We start from the raw sequence: 24,938 nt of genomic DNA, 5'->3' as shown, positions 1-24,938 counted from the left end.
TTCAGCTGTGGTTTCGTGCTACGCTAAGTTTCTTGAATAAATGCGCCAGAGAACCAAGAGAGCAATATGCAATTTAGCTTTACAAGTCACTTGGGAAAATCGAACAGTTCTTGTTTACTTTACTGTCTTTGCAAAATTCCTGCGCAGTCCGTATGTATTCATATTTTCTGTGTCACTTCGTACACCATCATAAAGGTGATTCTGCCATCCCCTTTTCAACGATTCACTAACACCTTCATGAGACTTTTCTTTTCTTTTACAGACTGGAAAAGAAAAACGAAATGCTTGTTGCTTTCTTCCTTGCAGGCGTGGGGCTGTGCGCCATGGAAAGTGAGTGCCTTAGTAGTTTTCATAAACTTCTAACTCAAATGGGAAGCGAAACCTCATATTTGTAGAATATGAAGCTACCTTTTGATGGCTGCAGTGCTGATTTATTTTCGGCCATCCACACTAAAGTTATAATGCGGCCTATCGAGCTGCGAAACCCACTTTTTCAGGCGACTACGAGCAAACAGAATGCATATTAAGTCCATAGCACTGATTACCGCACCACGCTAATCGTACTATAGTAGCCACGGCTGAGACGCAGAGGATATTCCTGGTGTGCTTGATCTAATGTGCACAAATGCTGATTGCGCAGTCGATATTTTCAGTACTTTTAATTATAATAAGGTTTTGTACTGATGGAATGAAAACCAGTCACGGGTACGAGGAGTCGCTGGCGACAATTCGCAAATTTTTGGAGTTTATTGCCGTTAAGGTTCAACAGACACAAAAGTACGCATGGAAGAAGGCGCGCAGCGCGCCACTCCGCACTAACGAGCACGCGCGAAAGATCTCTGGGAAGACCTCAGCGGGAATGAAAAGTTTGAAATAATTTGTCTCAGAGGGACCTCTGTTTCTTATCACGATAAGGTGCGCGTTGGCTTGAGGTCATGCGAGCAGTTTGGTTTTGGTGTTTACTTTGACCAGCTATGCAGCACTGTGTAGTTCAGGACGTATGTTCGTACGCTGTCGCCTGTAAGCACCGTGATAACGTTACTCTGCCAACAGCAAAATGTTCGAATTAAACAGCACAAATATAGCGTGTTCATTACGTTATGGGTCCAGAAGACCGTTGTCACATAGGAACAAAGCCGGATCAAACAAAATTTTAAAAATGGCTTATATCTAAATATGCAAAAGTAAAATTTTAAATGAAAAACAGTGTGGCTTCATATAATCTCACATAGAGTACTGTGGAGCATGAAAGAACTTTAGGACCTCAGTTTTAAGCAGCTGTCACAAAATAGTCCAAGAGGAAATGGAAACCCATGGTCTAAGAGTGAAATTGATGATCTAATTAGGATTTTTAAAGGACCAAAACGATGCGTTGTTCTAAACAATTTTACTTCCTTACCGAAAATCATGAATCTCGAGGTGCCGCAGGTTTCCGTGCTGCATCTCATGTTTTTCCCCACTATGTTAAGCATCTTCTCTCAGCGCTGAAGTCTTCCTAAGCTATATTTTATACCAATGATACTTCATTATTTTTAGAGGGGATAATTAAACTAGAGGGTAATACTAATAAAGAACCTTGCGAAGTTTCATAGCTGTCGAAAAGTAGTCGGCTAACTCTTAATACTGAGAAAATAAAGTACACCGTGTTTAACTGGCGCAGCAAGGGCATAAATTACGAACACGAAGCGCTATAAACAATACGAATCTTGTGGAAGTTACCCAATGCAAGTATCTTGGTGTAATCTTCGCGTCTAATATGCACTGCAAAGAACAAACAAATAGTGGGTGCTCCAATTTGCCAGAGACTAACGGACAGATACTACTTTGTTCTTCCAATTTTAGGGATTCTGTATTTAGCTTTTCTGCACAGCCAATTATCATATTGGCCGGAAACAAGAGGCAGTACATATAAAACATATCTAGATCCGTTTCTCGCCATCAAAAACGTGCTATCATATAATAAGTTATTCAAACACTAGTGCCAAAGTTGGCCACATTTTCAGCAGCTTTGAATACTACCAGCACCAATGGCATATAAACTGGAGGTGGCTGAAATAGTAAATACTATGTTAAGATCTAACAACCCGATGCCCCTTAGTTTAGTTAGATTGCAAATGAAGAAAACAAGAGCTCCAATTAACGATTTATTTAACTTGCCGCCTTGCCATGATACGGAGGGCCAGAGACTCTTACTATAACAGAGTCCATGAGTGGAATGAAGTCCCAAATAAAGTAAAAGAAAACAATAATTTTTCGGAATCATAACTGTAAACTGATTTCCGAGGAGAGGAAATGGCGCAGTATCTATCTCACTTATCTCGGTGGACACCTTATCCGTGCTGTTTAAGGGAAGGGAGGAAAGTGGGAGAGAAAGAGGAAGAGAGAAAGAGGTGGTGGGTGGTGGTGAAAACGTTTATTAAGCAGGGACAGGAGGTATGTTTGGATCAGCCCTTAAGGGACTGATCCTTACAAGTACTAGGTGGAGGTCCCTAGCACGGGACCCCAGTGGCGGTGGCCGCCACCCGGGCGCGCCCGACTAAGGCTCGTTGGGCCTGTAAGTCGTGGCAGCCGAGCAGGGTCGCCTCCCAGTCCTCCCGGGTTGGGTTGAGGATGGGGGGAATAGCGGCGTTGGAGGGGCAGGCCCACACCATGTGATAGGTGTCAGAAGACACCGCACTGCAGTGCGGGCAGCTGCCGTTAATGGAGGGGTCAAAATTTTTCAGTGCTGCCGGGCCCAGCAATGTATTGGTGAGAAGGCAGAGAAGGAGACGCTCATCCGCCTTCTTCAGGCCTCCACATGCGCGATGGTAAAGGCGATGACTGTCTTGATAATAGGTTGTAATATCTTTGAAGGTATAGATCAGATTAGGATCGGGTTTCTGAACGGGTGGGCAGGAGAAAAGAGCCCGGTGAGAGAGCGCGCCGGTGGCTGCGTCTGCTGCCTCATTTCCTGCCAACCCCTGATAAGCAGGGGCCCATATAAGGTAACGGTGTGCGGGGTAGGTATTCCGTATGATATATTGGTAAATTCGAAAGGCTAGGAAGGGAGTGCAGCCTTGTTCGACGTTCCGACAAGCCCCTCGCGAGTCGGCGATTATGTATTTTGAATCGGAATATGAGGCCGCGAGAGCAATTACAACCTCGTCTGCTTGTGTTCCACTGCGGGCTCTGAAGGTGAGGCCGTTAACTGTGTTGCTGTTGTGAACTGCCGCGACCGTGTACTATCCCCCGCGGTGAGGACCGGCGGCGTCCACGTACTATACAGCTGTTTTGTTGCCATAATGTCGGGCTAGCGCTTCCGCTCTTGCCAGGCGCCGACCGTAATGGTCTTCGTGTGATATGTTTGCTGGAAGAGGCCGCACGTGGAGGGCACATCTCGACAGTTCTGGGATGTGAAACCTGTCTTCCAAGGGAGTGGAGTGTTGGATATTGAGTCGAGGAAGAAGGCGGCGACCCGACTCCGTTAGCGACAAGCGCGTGTACTGGTTTGTAAGGTGCGCCTCCCGGAGCCCTCGGAAAGTATTCACCACCCTAAGAGTCATGAGCCGGCTGTTTGAAGTAGTAATGGGGAGGTCAAGGGCACATTTAGTAATTTTGTGAACGATGACCTCAAACGCATTCGCCTCTTCTTTCCGTACGTGGAGATAAGGAGTCGAATAGAGAATTCGACAGGTTACAAAGGCGTTTGCCAACCGCAAGGCTTCCGTACTTCGTAACCCCTCGCGTTTCTTGGAAACACGGCGGACCATGCGGCCCACCTGGTCCCCCACCTTACGGACTTTGGCCAATGTAGTGTCTGGCCGTCTGTGTTTGTGGATGTATAGTCCGAGTACCCATATCTGCTCACTTTCGCGTATGGGACCACTCTCAAGAGAAAGAGATATTTTAGTTGTGCACTTTTGTGAGGGGCGGAGGTGCACAAATTCAGATTTTTTAGGGGAACATTGAAGACCGCAGCGGCGGGCGTAGCGGTCCACTATCGTCGCCGCTGCTTGCAGGCTGGTTTCAATGTCCCCTGTGCTGCCCTGCCTGGCCCACAGAGTGACGTCATTAGCGTACGGGGCGTGCCGCATGCCGGCGACACCACTCAGCTCGGCCGGCAGGTGCATCATGGCCAGATTGAAGAGCAGCGGGGAAAGTACCGCGCCTTAGGTGGTTCCCCGCGTGCCGAGTAGATAAGCACCATGCTCTGTATCTTGGATTCGGATGTAAGATTGACGAGCCATTAAAAATTGGCTTATGTACCGGAATGTGTTGAGGCCACCGTCGGTCTGGCGTAAGTTAGTGAGTATGGTCTCGTGTGTTACATTGTCAAATGCCCCTTTAAGATCCAAAGCGAGTACTACCCGGTCATTATGGGAGGTGCCGTAGTGGAGGTCTCCTGAATAATTTCGAACTCCTGGGGATCTTTGACGTGCACTGCCATCGCACAGCACACGGGTGCCTTTTGCGTTCCGCCTCCATCGAAAAGCGGCCGCCGCGGTCGGGTTGGAACCCGGGTACTCGGTTCGGTAGACGAGTGCCTTCACCACGGAGCCATCGCGGCGTATTTTGGGGATCTTTAAAACATGTTTTGATTATTTCAGTGGAAATATAGGGATGAACAAGTTTGTGTGATTTTATTTCGAATTATTGCCTACAGCAGATTGTGTTGCGATCTAATCGGCCATATCCCATAGTTTTATATTTCAACTGGAGCAGCATGCTAGGTTAACAACGAGACAGACCTCTCCGGTATTAATTACAGTCTCGTCTGGCTCCTCATCTCCAACTTTTTTTTTTTGCGCATTATAGAATTGTCCTATGGTGACAAGGTATGACAGTACTATTGTGCTTGTTTAGAATTTGGACCCATTACTAGCCCTGAAAGCTATGGCTCCATCCAGCTGTGTGTGTTCGATTTTTGACAATTAAAAAAAAAGTTTAAAAAGTAGGGACATATGGTTCACACCTTAGTAAAAGATAAATAAATTACATGACAGATAAACCTTTCATAAAATTTTATTTTCCACTCTCATGCATACCTGGGGTAATGCAGAGCGTGTGGTGTCTTCTGTGTTCCGTGTTGCTACCACAATTTTTCACCTTGCATACATTATAACAGGAGCTGGCGAAGGGATTCGTATCTTCCGGACAACGCAGTGGTGTGGGCTCTCCTTGTGTCGTTCTCTTATTTGAGCTTTTTTTCGCAAAACCATCATTTTAGCGGCTCCAAAATGTCTCAGATGTAGCGAAACTTTTAGTTGGCCTCTGCTCTCATTTGTCACCATCTGGGCGGTTATCCGCAGATATAGTACGTGGGCAGGAATTTTTCTAATTTACGATGTTCTTCGGTGCTGTTTATAGCAGACATACTGATTTAAATGTGTAGCTGCACTTGATAACAAGCCGAAAATAATGCTCAAGAAAGTAGAATGGTGCACAAGTTTGAAGACCGGCATCATCAGGTGTATCTTCATTGATACACCTAAACGTCCACCGAACCGTAAGGGGCATCTACTAGGAGTCATGAGAACGGAATATGGCGCCAGACGTACACTGGAACAAACATACGACGAGTACATAAATTGCAATACTGCTGATGAGCCTATGGTGCACCACATTGTGTTTCTTCAAATGTTGAATTTGTGTCGCACAGTGTTTGTGTCGTAAACATCTTTTTTAAAACATGTTTTTTTATACGTTTGTTACCTTAGAGTGTCTTATTAACATCGTGGCTAAAATATCAAGCTTTGAAATGTTCCTTTATAAAGTGCAAGCACAATGGTGCTGTTCAAATGAGGAATGGTTTATGGAGCAATGTGTGGAAATAAATGCTTTGTCGATAAAACCGCGCATAATTACGCCTCTTATCTGTAATCCTTAACGGGGTGCGTTTATTCTATGTAGTACCTATTTTGGTTTTGCTTTCAAGATAAGTAGCGGGCATTTAGCAACTACGTGCTTTTTCTTGCATAGTCATTTAAGAACACTGAAACTTTCTTTACCACTTGTAGGCACGGCTGAATCATCTTATCCGTATGAAGACTTGAATAAGACATATTTCAACGCGAGAAAGGTTTGAAAAAAATCTCATTTTCTTGCATTATGCAATATTTGAAATATCCTTGCAGTGTGTGCTCTGTTCTTAAATTCGCCCAAAGCATGAAATGTACTTTGATGCAAGTGGTAACAGCTTGCTGTGCCCTCGAAACCTGGCCTCGAGCAGAATGCGATCGTACGCATGTGGCTAGAACGATTACACGGCAGCCATACAAATATTTCTGTAATTACCAAGCGATCGCATTGGATCACGTGGGTTAGAATTCAGTTGGTGTTCTAGCCGCCGCGGTGGCTCAGTGGCTATGGTGCTCGGCTGCTGTCCCGAAAGACGCGGGTTCGATCCCGGCCGCGGCGGTTGAATTTCTTTGGAGGAGAAATTCGAGGCCCGTGTACTGTGCGATGTCAGTGCACGTTAAAGAACCCCAGGTGGCCGAAATTTCCGGAGCCCTCCACTACGGCGTCTCTCATAGCCTTAGTCGCTTTGGGACGTTAAACCCCATAAACCAACCAACCAGTTGGTGTTCTCTAGGTCGAGGGATGGAATCCTTGCCTCGGCGGCTGCATTTCGATGCCGGCAATATGGTTGAACGCTCAAGAACTGCACGACATCTAGTGGGCATTTAAAAATCGTCAGTTCTTCTGATTTAAACCTGTGCCCTCAATTAAGTTTTCCCTCAAAGTTCATACTGCTTCGAGGTGTTAAACCTATACCATACAATACCGTACCATAGCCGAAAATCGCTGGTTTTATCTCGGCCGGGGCGGTCGAATTTAGATGGAGGCAAAATTTAGAGGCCCGTGTACTGTGCGATGTGAGAGCCAGAACCCCAGGTGGTCGAAATTTCCGGTGTCCTTCACTATGGCGTCCCTAATAGCCTGAGTTGCTTTTGGACGTTGAATCCGAAAAAGCAAAACCATATTATACCATACCATACAATACCATATCATGTCATATCATATCATTCCCTACTGTACCGTACCATTCCTAACCGCACCACACCTTAACATATCATTTTCATCCCACCCCATGCCATATTATACCATACCATACCATACCATACCATACCATACCATACCATACCATACCATACCATACCATACCATACCATACCATACCATACCATGCGCATCACAAAGGTATATCCTAGTTCTGCCTTCCTGGTTCTGTCTATTTTGTGTGGCCAACTACTCTTTAACAATATCATACCATATTGATCATTTGTGAATGGCCTGCTAAATTAGACTTTAGTTACTATGTTAGTGTTCCAAAAGGTTATTAGCTGAATTCATTTAGTCTTCTGAACACCTTTCTTTAATGGCCTTAGATTTTTAAACCATCAGCTCTACTGGTCACGCTTCGAGCCTCCGATTTATGCTGATCCCATGGATCGGATTTAAGATGGTGACCATAAGATGGTGAGCGTTAAGCTCTACTTCTCGCGTTTAACGTTGTTCGTTATAACGCAACCGTAACGCAGTGGCTGGCATCGTAACTGAGGTGGTTACATAATAGAATAAATATCACTTGAGACAAGTTTATTGGACAGTGTGGCCTAAGAAACTACTGTCCTTCGAAAAACACACTATAATTGAAAAGCGACCGCAGTTGCCGAAGACGCAAGAAAAAACGCATATGCGGGAAGCCCGCCAAAGTTCTAACACGCAGTCTTGGAGTTAGTAGCGCAAAGTTTACTGCCCACTCGTGTCGCTAAAGTTCCATGTTACACGGCTTTCGCGCGCGCACATCACACACTTTCATTGGTGTCTAATACAGGAGAGGTGTCTAGTCCTCGTCCAGCAAAAACAGGGACATATCGTCGGTGTACGCGGAGGCCTTAACATGGCCTTGGCCTGCCAGGGGGAAACAGCGCACGGATGGGCTCTCGACGATGCGACGCAATAGCGGATCTATGTATAATACAAACAGCATGGGCGGCAAAGAACAGCCTTGAATAATGCCACGGGAAATACTGAAAGGCGAGATAATCGCTCCATTCACTGTGAAATGGGCCGAGAGGCCCGAGTAGAGAAGCCTGATTTTTGCCACCAATTCTGAAGGAAACCCGAAGGCCCCCAGGACGCTCAGCAGGTCTCGATGCTTGACGCGGTCGAAAGCCTTACTCTGTACTAACGAGACGAAGAAGCCCGGGATTCCCGTTCTCGAGGTGGACGTGAACAGGTCACGAGTTAGTGCGAGGGTACAGAACACCGATTGGCCCCGCGCTACACATTTGCGCAGGGCTTACTAGTGAGGGCAGAGTCGCGCTCAGCCTGATCGCCAGCAGTGATGCCACGATCTTGTAGTCTGCGATGAGCAGAGTGATCGGGCGCTCCGCCTGTGGGTCACGTGGGGGCACGGCGGGCTTCAGAATGAGCATGGCCCTTCTGTAGCGGAACGACTCTGGCCTAACTCCGTCCGTCAGGAAGCTATTGAACAGGAAGCTATTGACGATGCCGAGCAAGGCGCTTTACAGTACTGCGTAGAACTGCGTAAAAGCTAATAAGGGAGTAATTACTCATTGACATCCACCCCAGCGCAGCCATGCGCCTATAAAGGAAAGCTATACAGCTTTCTAAAAGAGTAAAAGCTAACGCGGATACCGTCCTATCCAGGGATCAAAGCGGCGTTCATTTTATTTAGCGTCGCTTAGAGCTCGTCCCGCGTCACCGGGGCGCAGAGCTGTTCAGCGGCCTCTTCCGAAACTACAGGGAGGCCCCGGCAGTACTGCCAGATCGCTTCGCGGAATTGAGGGCCGCCCACACGCCCGCGGAGACACGTGGCGAGTGAAAACGTCGCTGATATCCGCGGCGCTGCTGCGAGAGAGAGAGAGAGAGAGAAACAACTTTATTGCCATAGATTGGCAGGTTTTACGGCAGGTGGGCTTGGTGTGGCCTCCAGGTGGGGGCGACTTCCTGGGCCCACGAAATGAGTGCCAGTTGGATGCTCTTGTCTGGCCTTCTGAGGAGTTGGTTCCATCCGTCTTCGGAGGGAGCTGGCAGTAAGGTTCGAGGGGGCGGATTTCCCGCGCAACCCCAGAGGATGTGAGCCTGGGTGGCGATTTCTTCCTGGTAAAAATTTTCGCAGACGGGGTCGTATTCCCCGTCTGTGTTGAGTGAAAGTCTAGAATAGCTAAGGATGGAGTGTGTCTGCAACCTGCGGAGCAAGGTGGCTTGCGCTCGATTCAAGTCGGGGTGTGGAGGCGGGAACTGGCGTCTCATCTCTCTGTAGAGGTTGGTAATTTCGGCAAAGGTCTGGGGAGCCTCGGCAAGAGCGTCTGGGTCCGTGGGGCCGGCCGCCCGGTTGGTTAGCCCTCGGGCTAGTCGGTCGACCCCTTCGTTTCCAGAGTTTCGCGCGTGGGCCGGTACCCAGACCAGGTTGATCTTATGGTCGGGAGTGCAGCCGCAAAGGATGCGTGCAGCGGGGTGGCAGATAAAACCTGCCGAGTAATTTTGTATGGCTCTTTTGGAGTCGCTGAGGGCTATGCGCGTACGTGGGTCAGCGATGGCCAGCGCGATGGCGGCTTCTTCTGCCGCTGTCGGAGAGTGAGCTACTACTGTGGCGGCGGTGACGAGAGTAGATTGTGGCGTAGTTGCACAAGCCACGTATGTGTTTGCACTTTGCCGTGCAGCATCTACGTATATTGCGTGTTCGTCGCAAGGTATGTGGCATCTAGTGCTTGGGTTTCAGCTGAAGGCGCGTATCATGGAGGCCAGGTAGCATGTTTTTGGGGATTGGTTTTATAACTAGGCGGCTATAGACCCCTATCGGAATGGGCGCCATGGGTGGACGTCGCCTATGGGGTTGATGTTGAGACGGTCAAGTATGAGCCGCCCGTGGTTAGTGCGGGAGAGGCGGTGGATTTGGGCGGTCTTGTGTGCCTCTATGAGTTCTGTGAGCGTGTTGTAGATGCCGAGTTGGAGGAGGTGCTGTGTGCTGGCGTACTGAGGTAACCCCAGTGCCGCTTTGTACGCTGAACGTAAAATGCTGTTCACAGCTTCCTCGTCCTTCCGGAGGAGGTGATAGTAGGGGTAGGAGTAGACTATCCTGCTAATGAGGAAAGCTTGTGTGAGCCGACAGAGGTAATCCTCCTTCATACCTCTGCGGCGGGTGCTGATGCGGCGGATAAGGCCGTTGATCTGATTGGCTGTGGTGCGGAGGCGCTGAATGGCCTCCCAGTTTTGCGTGGTGTTCTGTATTAACATACCCAGAACGCGGATGGTGTGGACCGGAGGTATGGGTTGTGTGTCGACTTGAAGCACAATAGGTTCTTGCGGGTCGGGTACGGGCAGACGAGCTCGTCTGTCTCTGATGACTAGTAATTCGGAATTCATGGAGGAGCATGTGAGCCCGTTCGCCTGTACAAAAGAGTGTACTTTATCGATTTCTATTTGGAGCGAGTTTTGGATTTCCCCGTCAGAGCCAGAGTTTGTCCACAGGGTAATATCATCGGCATATATTGAGTGTTTAATGTGAGGTCTCTCTTCCAGGAGCGGAGGGAGGCCTCTCATTGTAGTGTTGAAAAGGAACGGAGATAGGACTGCTCCTTGTGGTGTTCCTCGGGTGCCTAGTGTGATCTTCTCGCTGTGGAGGTCTGCAATGTGAAGTTCTGCTGTACGGTTATGAAGAAAGTCGGCGATGTAGTTGTAAGTGCGAGTGCCTACATTCATTTGTGAGAGGTTTGCCAGGATGGAAGCATGTGACACGTTGTCGAAAGCCTTGCTGACATCTAGGCTTAGGATGGTTCGTGTAGCTCGCATGGGTCTCGGATCGAGGATGTCGTGTTGGATTTGCCACATAATGTCTTGAGTGGAGAGGCCGGTCCTGAAGCCGATCATTGTGGGGGGAAAAAGGTCCTCTTGGTCTACGTGAGTGTGGAGTCTATTGAGTATGACGTGTTCCATGACCTTTCCCAGGCAGAACGTGAGCGAGATGGGCCGAAGGTTGCCCAGCTCGAGTCCTTTGCCTGGCTTAGGTATGAAAATCACTTTGGCATGCTTACAAGTGTCTGGAAGGCGACCCTCAAGCCAGTGTTGGTTGAAGAGGTCCGTGAGTGCCTCGACGGACTGATCTTCGAGGTTACGTAGCATCTTGTTGGTTATGTGGTCGTCGCCAGCGGCCGCGGTGGTTTTAATCTGGTTGAGGGCGGCGCGGACTCCTCCTGCCGTGATGTCGGCGTCCATGTTGGTGTTCTGAGCACCCGTGTATCCTGAAGGGATGGGAATTTCAGTGGAAGTATTGATGTATTTGTCTTTCAGGGTAGCGAGGAGTTCCTCATTTGTTCCCTGAAAAGCGTGTATGACACGGGTGAGGTTCTTGTGAGATGTGGATTTGGTGTGAGTTGGGTCCAGTAGATGTCTGAGCAAGAACCACGAGTTTTTGCATCCTAACTGGCCGTTAAGACGGTCACAGGTTTGATGCCATTGCTCCTGACTCAGTTTGATGGAGTAAGCTTCGATCTCTCGCTCGAGGCGAACGAGACGGAGCTTGAGGGGTCGATTGTGTTTTTGGCGGAGCCAGCGAGCGCTAAGACTGCGCTGGGCCTCCCACATGTGTATGAGTTTGGCGTCGGGAGAGGGGCTATCCTCGTCCTGGGTAGTCGTGGAGGTGGCATTGGCGGTGTCTTCGAGCAGCGAGTTTGTCCATGTGTCCAGGTCGTCTATGGGGGCCAAAATGCGTTTTGCGCGCACGTATCGGAAGGCATCCCAGTTAGTGTGCCTGATTGTTCGGTTGGGGGATTTCCTGTGTGTAGCCGTGAAGGTTGTGCTGAGAACATAGTGGTCGCTACCTATGTTCATGCGGAGGTTTTCCCAGCGTGCGTCTGGGATGTTGCGGGCGAAAGTGAGATCGGGGCAGCTGTCCTGTGTGACACTGTTTCCAATGCGAGTAGGCCTGTCGGGGTCTAGGAGTAGTGTCAAGCCCAGTGTTTGGGCTGTCTCCCAGACTTTGGCTCCCTTACTACCGCATGCTTTGCGGGGGTAGCACCACTCGGTATGCGGCGCGTTGAAGTCACCTAAGATGAGTAGCATCCCTGTTTGTGCAGTCGCGCAGGCCTTACGAACGAGGGTTGCCACTCATGTGCTTTTGTCGCTAGGGGGGCTGTAGACGTTGAGGATGTGGAGCGGGGCTTGTGAGCGGCTGTTCGGTAGGACCTGTACGAAAGTGTGCGGAACCTCGGGGTAACTAAGGTCTATATGATTAGCTGCTAAATTTCGGTGGACCAGGTTGGCGGTGTTCGGCCGGTGGTCTGGTGTCGTTTGTTGGTTATATGCGGCGTAGCTGGTAAGTTTCGTGTCCATGTAGGTTTCCTGAAGTGCGATGATGTGGGGGGTGTGCGGTTGGGCCTGCAGGGTGTGCTCCAAGGCTCGCCGCTTCGCCTTGAAGCCCCTGCAGTTCCATTGCCAAACTGTGAATGGGGAGCTAGCCATCGCGTTTCCCGAAAGGTTCGGGGCGCTGTGATAGCACGACGGGTGATTTAAGAATGCCGCCTGCACGTGAGCGCGCGGTAGCACTCTCCGATGTGGCGACAATAATGGGTGCTGGGTAGTTAGGAGGGGTTGTCGACTTCAAGGGGGTTGCGGATGTCGGGGGATTCGTGAGGGTATCGAGCCTCGCATGAAGGGTTTGGATGTTGGCTGCCATTGTGGCGCAGCTTTCTACTAGACGGTCAATGGTGAGGGCGAGTCGAAGGAGGGCACCCTCGAATTGGGCCATTCGCGTATCAGCTGCCTCTAATTTGGCATCTATGTCTGCTTCTGAAGAGGGGGGAGCTGCTTTACGCTTCGTGCGCTTAGACTGCTCAGTGTCCATGTGTGCATCACCTACGGGGTCGGATGTGGGAGCGTGAGCCACCTGCTGCGGTTGCAATTTGGGGTTTGCCTGTGCTGATTCTAGGCTATGAATTTTAGCGTTTGCTTTGGCCAATTGTAGCTGTAGTTCCTTGATCATGTCTGCCAGCTCCCTTACCTGTGAATCTGGTGGAGAAGCGGTGACTTGTGCAGGAGTCTTCCATCCAACTTGTTTGGCTGCTTTGATCTCCGGCCGGGCTTGAGAGCTGGCCCGAGAGCTGCGTGAGGCGGATGTGGAACGGCTGCGAGTGCGGCTGGAAGGGCTGTCGCTGCCAAGCGGGGGGAAGGAGCCGTCCCGGAGAAGGTTGTGGTCGCCGCGTTTGCGGTCTCGGGACCGGGACTGGCGTCCGGGGTTTGCCGAGTTGGAGCCGGTATCGGAGTCAGTGACCGATGGGGAAGACTGGCCGAGTGGAGGACGTCAACTGGTATTTGCAGCTTCTGCTGCCTGTAGGATGGGCACCTTTGCAGTCGATGCATGAGGCTTGGCACGTGGGCGGTTGGCCAGCTGGAGGAGGGTCATGGGCTGCGCCACAGCGTCGGCAGGTTGGTTGTCGCGGGTGGCGGCACACATCCGCCCTGTGGCCTAGTTTCCGGCAGTTGAAGCATGCCTCCGGACGGCTTTTGTAGGGGAACACCTCAAAAGTGAAGCCGAGATACCTCACGTAGCGGGGTAGCTTGGCATTAGCGGTAGTCACCACGAAATGTCGTGTGCGGCCCATGCGGCGTGCGGCGACTACGGGGAGGTCGGGGTTTCGAGCTTGGAGCTCAGCGAGGATCTCAGAGTCGGTCTCGTGATTGTAGGCTCTATATATGATTCCTCGCGCGGAGTCATCGGGGGCTGGGGCGTACGTGGCTACCAGGATGGCGTTGGAGTCAATGGTTAAAGTTCGTATTTTAGCGTACAGGAACGCCCGTTCTTTGTCCGGTGTGCTGATGGTGACAGTGTTGTTTGTGGGGTGGGTGCGGACTTGGTCAGCGGTGATTGCAAGGCGGCCGTCGATCTTGGCGGCGTTGTAGATGGCCATCGCCAATTTCGCCGGGCCGACTGCGTTGAGGTCGACGGTACCTTGCGGTCGGAAGACGATTTTGTAGTCCTCTGTAGGCAGGCGAGGAAGTGGTCGTCTTTTAGTCGGCAGTGGTAGACGGCTGCGGGGTCGTTGGTATGAGAGGACAGTGGTGGCTGCGGGCGTTTGGGTGGTGGCCGGCGGCGTTGCCGGTGGTGGCGGGCGTCTGTAGCGGCGTTGCATTTCGAGTGCCGTCCAAGTGCCATCGGCCAGCTCCGCGGCGGTAACATCCGTGCCGGCGACTGTGTACTGCATCTTTAAATGCAGGGAAGCGCCGTCGAGGCGAAGCGGGCGTCGCCGCCACAGGTGGGGGGGAGCGCGGCAGCGTATCGCGTCTGTCAGACGTGTGGCGCTTCGGCTCCGTCATTTTTTGACAGGAGCCACGACTCAAGTCGTTAGACCTCATCAATTTTGCTCACTTTGGACTCGGCAAGCTGATCGGCATCCGTGGACACCAATTTAATTCAGGTGGGCCCAGTTTTTCAAATTTTAAAGCGGGTTTTCCTTCCCGCCTCCGACGCCGACGCTAAGCCTAACGGCTGCGCCGGCGTTCGGCTGCGAGGGAGCTCCTGCTTTCAGCAAGATGACGGATACGCCCGTTCAACGCGGTTATGACCCGGACGCCATGTCTTGGTCGACCGTTCCCGTCACTGTGGAACCCAAATCGGCACCCGCGGAACCGATCCGCAATGAATCTCTCCTCCGTCTACTTGAACGTCGCTCCAGACGAGAGGCCAAAATAGCGGCGGACGCCTCGGCAACCGCCGAAAATGCTACCCACCAAGCTCCCGCCTCGCAAGCGGCGAAGGACTCCGGCCGTAAGGGCCGCAACCCAGTGACCAAGTGGAGGCCCAAGCCTTTACCAAAGTTTGAAAAGAACGACTTTGTCATCATGATCAAGCCCCGGAAATCGTTGGCCATCCGGGACGCCTTTCAACACGGCGAGCTCGGTGGCGCGTTCGGCGCTTTCCTCGGGGCGCCTCAGGCAGCCGAGTTGAGCCTCCTTTTAAGCAAGGAGCAAAATTTGATCCTCGCCAGCACCCGGAACGCTCACGTCGCAGACCGTCTGCTAGGCGACTTTTCTATCAAATCGACCATAGGAGATGTGCCTCTCGCCGGCCATCTCAAAGAAAACGAAGCGGACGTCTGCTATGGGGTCATTACGGTGGCCAACCAAGAGACGTCTGAGTCTCTCCAACCTTGCGTGCAGTGGAGGAGCGGCACTTTACTCGATATCCGCAAATTCGGCTCCTCAAACAAGGCTCGGCTCACTTTTGCCGGCACGGTGAGGCCTCGATACGTGCACTACAACTCCGAGATTGTCACAGTGCACCAGTATTTGCGCACTATTCCGGCCTGCAGTTTGTGCGGAACTGTCGGCCATCGGGCGGACTCTTGTCCCAACCCAACACAAGACAAGTGTGGCCTGTGTGGACAGCAGGCACCCATAAAAGAGGGGGTGCAGGCCCCCCACCAGTGTATGCCAAAATGTGCGGTTTGTGGTGGTGGCCATGCCACGAACTCGCGGGACTGCAGTGCTAAATATCGGCATACCAAGCCAGCCGCCCCTAAGGGCGGGAAATCCAGCGGGACGGGCAGGCAACCACGTCACCCAAGCAGCGATGCTTCACAACGAGAGACGCCTACTAGCGGGAAGGACGTCAAGAGCTGTCCAGTGCAACCACCGCCTCCACACGGCGGCCAGGAGAAGCAAGCCCGCTCTCAGGACAAGAATGGCGCGGCCGGTTCCTGGGCCAGCGTCGTCAAAAATGGCAAACAGGTGAGCGGTTCAGGCAGGGTTGCCTCCTCCTCCCACCCCCTCTCCCTTCGCCCTCGCTCGGCGGCTGACGCTGAGCTCCACAACCTTGTAGCTTCTCTCCGGGCACAAAACGAGATGCTACTTGCCAAAATTGAAGCCTTAGCAGCTAAAACAACTCCCCCTCCCCCTAGTACCCCCGACGCGGACGCTATGGAGAGCGAGACGGCGGTGGCGCCGGCTCTGGAACCTCCCTTGCCGAACTCGAAGCCCGTCTTAATGCGAAATTTGACACCCTGTTGGAAACTGCGATGGAACGCCTCATCGCTAGAGTCATGGAGGCCATCCCATCTATGATCGCTCAACACGTAGCGACTAATACCCGCCTTTCTCGCAGAACCGGTCCTCTTAAGGACGTATCTGGTCGGCCCTCCAGATTGTCCCGCCGAGTAAATTACCTTGACGATGACGAAGACAGCTGCCCCCTTCCAGTTGCTGAGCTTCAGCCCCTTGTATCTGGCTCGGGGGCAACCTCACTTCCACCTCTCACCTCTAAATCTGATCATGGCGGGACACCACCGGTGTAGGCGCTCCCCTCTTTCCAAATCGGCTTCCCCCATTACGATTACTCAATGGAACTGTCGGGGGCTCCGGTCCCGTTCCAAGTGGGCCGACCTCCGACTTTTCCTTTCAACCTTTCAGCATTTGCCTGCCGTAGTTGCCCTCCAAGAGCCAGGGAAAGGCGCCTTACTAACAAATTATACGACGTTCCAGCAGGATCCCTCGTCTTGCCTATTAGTCCATAGAAATTATACAGCCAACCAGTTCGACTTAGACATGCAACTTGAATACTCCTATGTAATGGTGACCCTCCTCCCACTCCGCAAACAGGACCCACCGCTACACATACTCAATGTATACTGCAATCCGAAATTGCCGAGTGTATCATTTGCGGACCTCTTTAGCTGCGCACTGAGAGTTGCGGGTCGGGACCCCCTCCTGATTGTGGGCGATTTCAACGCTCCCGCTCGGATGTGGGGTTACTACCGTGAAGAGAAGCGGGGACGCAAGTTGGCGGAGCTTGCGTCAACGCTGGGCCTCACTCTTCACACTGACCCAGTCCACCCAACTCGTATAGGCAACTCCGTGACTAGGGATACATGTCCGGACTTGACCTTCACCCGCAACATTCAATATGCAGACTGGGTCAACACCAAGGAAACCCTCGGCAGCGACCACTGCCTCCTGAATACTACGATTAGGACCCTTCATTTCGCGCGACCAACAACACAAGCCCGACTCCCAGATTGGACCAAGCTCAGGCAGAATTATAACAATGTCACACCCATACATGAGCAGGGCTACCAGTCTTGGTCACAACAATTGGTCTCTGGCCTTCGCTCCTCCGAAACTCAAATTCAGCTCTCAGAGGCGGTCTCGGACGTGGACAACCACCTGATCCATCTCTGGGAGGCCCGGCATTGCCTCGTCCGTCAGTGGCGCCGGCAGAAGCACAACCGGAAACTTAAAGCTCGCATCGCCGAGCTCACTCAACGAGCGGCTGAGTATGCGGCCCAACTCGCCGACTCCAACTGGGTGGCCCGATGCAATACGGCCGCGCGGCAAATGTCCAGCCGGAACACATGGCGACTCTTTCGCGCCCTAATTGACCCAACGCAAACACGCACGGAAACTCAAAAACACCTTCAAAGAGCAATACACAGCTTTCAGGGCAACACAAATCAATTGGCGCACAAGCTCCGGGACCAGTACTTGTGCACCACCCAGGACTCCCGCGGGCCGGCGTATTGTTATGCAGGTTATGAGAACGTTGAGCTGGATCAACCGTTCCAGCTCCATGACCTGAGGGCGGCCCTGGCAAAAATGAAACGTGGCACCGCTCCGGGTCGGGACAAAATTACAGTCAAATTGTTAGCTAACCTCCCCGACCCAGCATACCTGTCTTTATTGAATTACATTAACTCAATCTGGCTTGGGGAAGTGCCACTACCCATCGAGTGGAAGACCGCCCTGGTCACCTTCATTCCTAAACCTGGCAAGGCCATCAACACGGACAACCTCCGCCCCATCTCTCTGACTTCCTGTGTGGGCAAACTCATGGAGACGATGGTACGTGACAGGTTGTCCGAGTTCATGGAATCCAAACACCTTTTCGCAGACACCATGTTCAGGTTTCGCCTACACATATCTGCACAAGATGTCCTGCTACAACTCAATCGGGCTGTCCTCGACCCCGTGGAATACCCTCACAATGACCAGGTCGTACTCGCCTTGGATTTGAAGGGTGCATTCGACAACGTTACCCACGAGATCATTCTCACCCACCTCTCTCAAACTAACTGCGGCAGAAATGCCTTTCAATACATTCGACAATTTTTAACCGACAGACAATCTTACATTCGGATCCAGGATAAAGAACATGGCCCTTTTCATTTAGGAACCCGGGGTACACCCCAGAGCGCGGTGCTCTCTCCCCTCTTATTCAATTTGGCTATGATGCGCCTACCGGCCCAGCTGGACGCTGTCGCCCGTGTGCAGCATGCGCTGTATACGCTGATGACATCCCCCTGTGGGCCACGCAGGGTTCCCTTGCAGACATTGAGGCTAACCTGCAGGAGGCGGCGACCATAGTGGACCGTTATGCTCACTGCTGCGGCCTCCAATGCTCCACCCAAAAGTCTGAATTTGTGCACATACGCCCCTCACCAAAGTGCACAGCCAAAATTTCATTGTCTCTCGAGACAGGTCCAATCCCTGAAAATATCGAAGTCCGGGTACTGGGGCTCTTTATACATCAAGACAGACGGTCAGAAACAACATTGGCCAAACTCCGTCAGGTGGGGGACCAGGTGGGCCGCTTGGTCCGCCGGGTTTATAACAAGCGCGGGGGGTTACGATGTAAGGACGCCTTGCGGCTGGCGCATGCATTTGTAACCAGTCGAATTCTATATTCGACTCCATACCTCCACCTGCGGAAGCAAGACGAGGATTCACTCGAAGTCATCCTCCGCAAAATTATTAAGCGGGCTCTTGGCCTCCCCGTGACCACCTCCAACAAGCGCCTCCTGGGGCTAGGCATGGTGAACACATTTCGGGAGCTCCGGGAAGCCCACTTGACTAACCAATACACACGTCTCTCAAAGACATCGTCGGGTCGCCGCCTCCTTGCCCGACTACACATCCAACATACCACTCTCATGGAAGAGTGCATACCTATTACATCCCAGTGGAGATGCGCCCTCAACTTGGGCCCACTTCCCTCGATGACGAACCGTGAGGACCATAACGGCCGGCGCCTGGCGCGGGCGGAAGCCCTGGCCCGCCACTATGGATTGATATCCGGCTTATTCTACGTGGAAGCCTCCGACCCCCACCATGGGAGATGGTGTACGGTCGTAGTCGTCCACCAATCCAAAACTGTGAACGGCCTTACTTTCCGAGCCCGCGGCCTAACACATACCGAGGAGGTCGCCCTTCCGTTGGCTGCATCTGATCCCACTTCAAAAACAATTATTTCCGACTCACGAGGGGCCTGTCGGAACGTCGAGCAGGGCTGGGTACCGTATCTAGCCTACCGCATTCTTCAAAATAGCGTCTACACCGGTGACGCCGCGCACCGGCGTATCGTTTGGGCTCCCGCTCATATGGGCCTTGAGGGAAATGAGGCAGCTGACGCCGCCGCCCGCGCGCTCTCTCACCGGACATTCCCCTCCGACCCTGACGATCAGGCACTCGAATTTATTGCAGCTTACACCTTCAAAGACATCGTTTCACTCTATCAATCTGGCCATGGTCTTTATCCCCGCCCGTGTAAAGGTCTGTGAAAGGCGGAGGAGCGGCTTCTGCTCCGCCTGTATACTAATACTTTGCTGTGCCCGGCAGCTCTGAGACACCTCGACCCTTCTTTCTCGGGCAGCTGTCCGCACTGTGCGGAGAAGTCTTCGGACATCTACCACATGGTGTGGGCCTGCCCCTCCAACCCTGCTATCCCCCCTCACCCCAACCCCACCCGGGAGGACTGGGAGGCGACCCTGCTCGGCTGCTCTGACCTGCAGGCCCAACGGGCCTTGGTCGCGCGAGCCTGGGCGGCGGCCGATGCCACTGGGGTCCCGAACTAGGGACCTCCACCTAGTATTTGTAAGCACTGGCCCTCTCTGGGGCAGCTCATGCATAACCTCCTGTATTATACCTGTACATAAATGTTTTCCACCACCATCACCACAGGTGGGAGCAGAGCACGCAGTAGGCGTGCTGAGCCTTTAGGCCTAGCTCCCGCGGTCGGGCGTGGCCGCAAATCGGCTGTAAAGTTGAAGGCACTCGCCTGAAAGTGGTTAAAAGTTCCACAGGTGACGCCGGATCGGTGGCGGGCCGCCCTGTGAAAAATTGGTGGCTGTAAATAGCCGGAAACTGGTGAAATCGCCGGAAAATCGCAGACCGCATATAAGATGCGTCCGCTCGCTCCGAGCGCAGTCGGCGTTCTGCTCCTGGTCCCGTTGTCTAGCGGGAGCTGCTCAGTCAGAGCGGGCGCGTCCTCCTCGAAGGCACCAGAGCACACCTGCCGTAACAGCGAGGGGTCTGCTACGGGCCTGCCCTGAACGAGAGCCCGGCTCGCCACACACGATGACTGCCGCAACAGGCACTCGTAGTGCACTTTCAAAAGGTTAAGGTAGTGGCGCATCGCAAATGAGAGCGGCGCGCCTCGCTTGACCAGCCGGATACATGCCAGCGTCTCTTTGAGCTCGCGAGTGATGCGAGCTCTGCGCAGGCGGTCCTCCCCTATAAGGATGGAACGCCGCTCGGCCTTACGTTGATCCCACGGCACTGGTGAATCAATGCTCCCGCCCGGGGCACTGAGCGCACGCTGTAACGACGCGACGCTCGACCAATCTGTCAGTAGGCTGGCGTACATACGCCACGTGCCAACACATGGGGCGCATCTGCTGAAATCCAACACCACTGACAGCGGCCGACGGTCAGAGATGCGCGGAGTGGCCGTGGGAAACGCGAGTACACCGCAGGAAGTGACGAGTCGCGTGAGCTCGGGTGGGAAAAGAAACACCCAGCCTACTAGCTGACCTCCCCCTTTTCACACGTGGCTACGAAATTGACGCCATGAAGGGAGACCCATGCCTCAGACAGGCGGAACTACATATGTAGGTCCCGAAGGGAGCGCGCAGCAGAGTAGGAAGACCCTGTCCAGGGCCGCTAACATCACGCGTGGGGTTCAGTAGACGATTAAAATCACCTACTACAAAAGTAGGCTAGGCGTCTAGGAGATAGCAATCTAGATGACTATAACAGCCGAATACGAATTTTGGTGTGATACGAATTCATAAAATTCCCCGGCCGGATTGCATTGCGTTCAATGGGCAAAAAATCAGATGTTCCGAACACTTTTTCACTTCGCGACGAGTGATACAAACATCGGTATCACGACCGTCGAGGCCCGCACGCACGCACAGCGTGAAAAGCGTGCGCAGCGGCGCAGCACGGATCACGCACACACGCGCGAAAGAAAAAAAAAACACCGGGAAAAAATTGGCACAGGCTCAGCTTGGTTAAGCCCGGAATTTGCCAAAGCAACTTCATCCGTTTCTTCAGCCCGCATCCGCCGTGTCTACCGCCGCTCTGCGCCAACGGCGCGAGCTGGAGCTTTGTTTATACAACTGGTATGTTGAAATTGTGTCGTTCCATACTATACATAGATTCTTCGCCCATTGAAGTATCTTCGGCATTAAGAGCGTTCATGAAACTTGTCTCCAAACTGGCTATCTCCATAGTTTCGCTACCAATAACACCACTCATTAAACATGGCCCCGTACTTGCAGATGCACCCGCATCAAGCGATGTTGACCGGCGTGCTCGTCAGGCTGCTGCATACGCTCGTTGTTTAGCTACCCGTTCATCGATGGCGCGATCTGGGGCCCCCGGCTCTCGGTCTTTCGCGACGTCACGCAGTCACGTGGTAGAGCGACGCATCTGGCGTGTAAGGCTGCACCTCCGCCATTGATGGCGCGAGCTGGGGCCCCGTCTCTCGGTGTGTCGTGACGTCACACGGTCACGTGACACTCCGCTGTGTAAGGAGGCGCCACGACCATCGATGGCAGAGAAGTGCAAGCAGTATTGCTTTCGCAATAAAAACCAGCTCGGGAACCCGGGGCAGCAGCGAAGTTGGCGATGGAGCGCTTCCCTTCTCCATCAGTCTCTCTCTTCGCTTCCCCCCCCCCCCCGCTTATTGTAGCGAAAAGCTTCACTAGGCTAGTCAACATCGAGTCCGGCGTGCTCCGTGATTAATTTTAGCCACGTCTTGCGTGCACGAGTTCGTCACGTCACTGGAGAGGCGCACGTGGTCGGCGGCGGCTCCGTCGGTCGCCCTTCGCCGTCGTTTGCGCGTCGTGCGCGTGTTTACCGAGTGTGCATCGGCGCACGCTGATAACGCAGCAAGGTATATATATAGGAGCGCTCGTGGAAGAAATGCACACGCCTCGCCATGAACGAAGATCCCGAAGTGGTGGCTTGCAAGTTGGCTCAGAGGCAGCGGTTATACGAGAAGCGCAAGGCCGAGCTAGCTGCTGTAACGCCAGAAGAACATATAATGTGTGGCTATATGACTCACATGAGACAATGACACACTGCCAGGAGTAACGGTGGTATATCTACAGGGGAACAACAAGTACACAGCCATGGCATAACCACAAGCTAAACCACAACCAAACGAAGCTTTTCGCTGATATCCCGGCTTAACCTAAGCTAAGCCATAGCCATTTTTTTTATTTCGTTGTTGCTCTCTGCAAACGAGCCAACCAGCCCGGCGGTGTTGTGCGCACGGCCCTGTTGCGGCCCTCTCCGCATTTCTTTGTCGCCATGTAGGCTCCGCTCTTGCACTTTCCGGAGTCTCCGCTGCAGCGGTCAGCGTGCGTTTCGTTTACTCGTTTGTTGAGGCTGAGGCTTAAAACGTGTTGACAGCGTGTCGTTTGGTGACCGTCTTTCTCGGCAACGTGAAAGGATGCTGCAATGTCACGGAAGCGGAAGGCGCTGACCTTTAAGGACAAATTGGAAATTTTAAATAAGGTGGTCAAAGAGCCCAAGAAAAGGCGCACTGATATGGCCAAGGAACTAGGCCTGGCGCTGTCAACGTTGTCAACGACCGTTGGTCAGCGGAACCAAATTGTATAAAATGTGCAGCGCTTCACGATAAATTCAAAAAAAGCGAAAACTGCCCGCCATGTGAAGTTGGAAGAGGTTCTAACGTGGTTCAGAGAGGTCACGGTGGCCGGCGTACACATCGCGGAAAAGTGATTCGCGAGAAGGCAGCGAACATCGCACTCAAACTGGGAATTGATAACTCTCAGGCCTCCGGTGGGTGGATTCACCGGTTCAAGGTACGGCATAAGATTTCATACAAGAGCGTATGTGGCGAAGGAAAAAAAGTTGACGCCTCCGCCGTGGAAGACGGGATGGCAACCACGCTGCCATCTTACATAGCGGGATATGAGGCACGTGATATTTTTAATGTAGACGAAGCAGGGCTGTTCTACAATCTCCAGCCCGAAAAAAGTTTGTGCTTTAAAGGCGATGCCTTCCAGTGTGGACAAAAAGCAAACAGCGTGTAACAGTTTTGATTTGTTGCAACGCCGACGGATTAGAAAGGATGCCGCTGACCGTCATTGGCAAGTATCAAAAGGCCCGATGCTTCAAGGAAGCCGGTCGATTATTGCCCTGCGTCTACAAGGCGAACAAAGAGGCGTGGATGACGTCTTCTCTCTTCATGGAATTTGTCACGTACCTTGACAGCAAATTTTTTTGCCAAAACAGAAAAATTGTTTTGCTGCTGAACCTGTGCACCGCCCACCCGAAACAAATGACGCTACACAGTGTTAAGGTGGTGTTCCTGCCCCCGAACGCAACGAGTAATTTGCAACCACTGGTTGCTGGAGTTATAAGAAATGTTAAGCACCATTTCAAGGCTTTTTGGTGCGCTGTCTCCTTGCGAAAATTTAACGGAAGGACGTGAATCTCCAGATCAGTCTTCTGGACGCTATGCACTTTCTCGCAATGGCCTGGGATCGCGTCACTCCTGCGAAGTTGCCAATTGTTTCGCGATGTGCGGGAGTTTGAAATCCGCAGTGGCTACCGCCTCGAAAGTGCCAGACCCGATTCCGACCGATGTCTGGAACCAGCTTGGCATCGACAGTTGCGGCGACGATTTCGTCACCGCGGTCGACGATCTCGCCACCTGTGGTCTCCGTACAGTTGAAGACATCGCGGAGGAAGCGCCATCACAGCCTGGCATTCTTTGCAGTGAAGAAGATGGCGGCGACCACAGCAGTGATGACCCACCGCCGACGGCAGCAGAAACGATGCACGCCCTCGATATTCTGCGGCGCGCCGTCACCTACGAGTCTGTACGGGAGAGCACAGCAGCCCAATGTTTCAGTTGTCAAAGCTCTCTGCTGTCAGATCTTGCGCAAAAGAACGTGCACAAGGATGTAAGCGACTTCTTTCAACGAAAATTAATGTTTCGTGCGTGTTGGAAGGTTTTCAAACGAATTTTGCTCGGTTTTTGGGGATGCGAAATTTCGGGTGATGCTTAGAAAAAATTTTATTTACATATGTACACATGCCAAGGTTACCAGGTACAGTGACATTTTCAAGAACACATGACAATAAGCATGTAAGGCGAGCCAATTAAACAGCTACCATAAACATCTCTAACTAATATGAATTTCTCGTGGGCGATGTAAAACAGGATAGAATACCTATTGACACAAGGGTGAAAAGACAATAATTTGACATTGAAATATTTAAAATGACACCTTAGCGCCAGTTTGGCCTAAAAACCAGGACAAGACGACTATTATTCACAGAAATGAATGGGCATGACCATTGCCGGAGGAACTCTTCCTCACCCAAGAAAAAGAGTTCCTCGGACAAAAAACTGATGAGCTCCCGTCGGAGACGGCCGAGAATCGGCCACACAGCGCGGCGTCGAAAGCCACCAGCGACCGCGGCGCATCGACTGCGCCATAAACTAAAAAGACCCGCAACAATTAACAGGCGAGCAAAACGGCCGCTGGAGAATCGGCCGCGGGAGACGAAGTACGAAATGCCCTGCCCACGGAATCCCGCATGAACCGCGCGCCAAAAGACACGCGCTACCACGCAGGTGACTGTAGCGTGGCGATTAGATTCCGGGAGTGGGCAATTCG

The 24,938-nt window shown here is 52.3% G+C and overlaps 1 protein-coding gene across 2 annotated transcripts in view; it reads left to right on the top strand.

The window, feature by feature from the left end:
- The first annotated feature begins 267 nt into the window (after positions 1 to 267).
- The window catches only part of LOC149324529 (uncharacterized), a 36,820-nt gene continuing 12,149 nt past the window's right edge, over positions 268 to 24,938 (top strand). For both annotated transcript variants that reach the window (XR_016286831.1, XM_089565445.1), the window contains exons 1-2: positions 268 to 330; positions 5,997 to 6,058. Coding sequence is in view for 1 of the 2 variants with exons in the window: in XM_089565445.1 (XP_089421571.1) it covers positions 282 to 330; positions 5,997 to 6,058 (111 nt within the window). In the remaining variant the exon portion in view is untranslated. The remainder of the gene's footprint in view (positions 331 to 5,996; positions 6,059 to 24,938) is intronic.

Source organism: Amblyomma mixtum, unplaced genomic scaffold (genome assembly GCF_055824585.1).
Source record: "Amblyomma mixtum isolate Tamu unplaced genomic scaffold, ASM5582458v1 scaffold_26, whole genome shotgun sequence".
Lineage (NCBI taxonomy): Eukaryota > Metazoa > Arthropoda > Arachnida > Ixodida > Ixodidae > Amblyomma > Amblyomma mixtum.
This window is presented reverse-complemented; position numbering and strand designations above follow the sequence as displayed.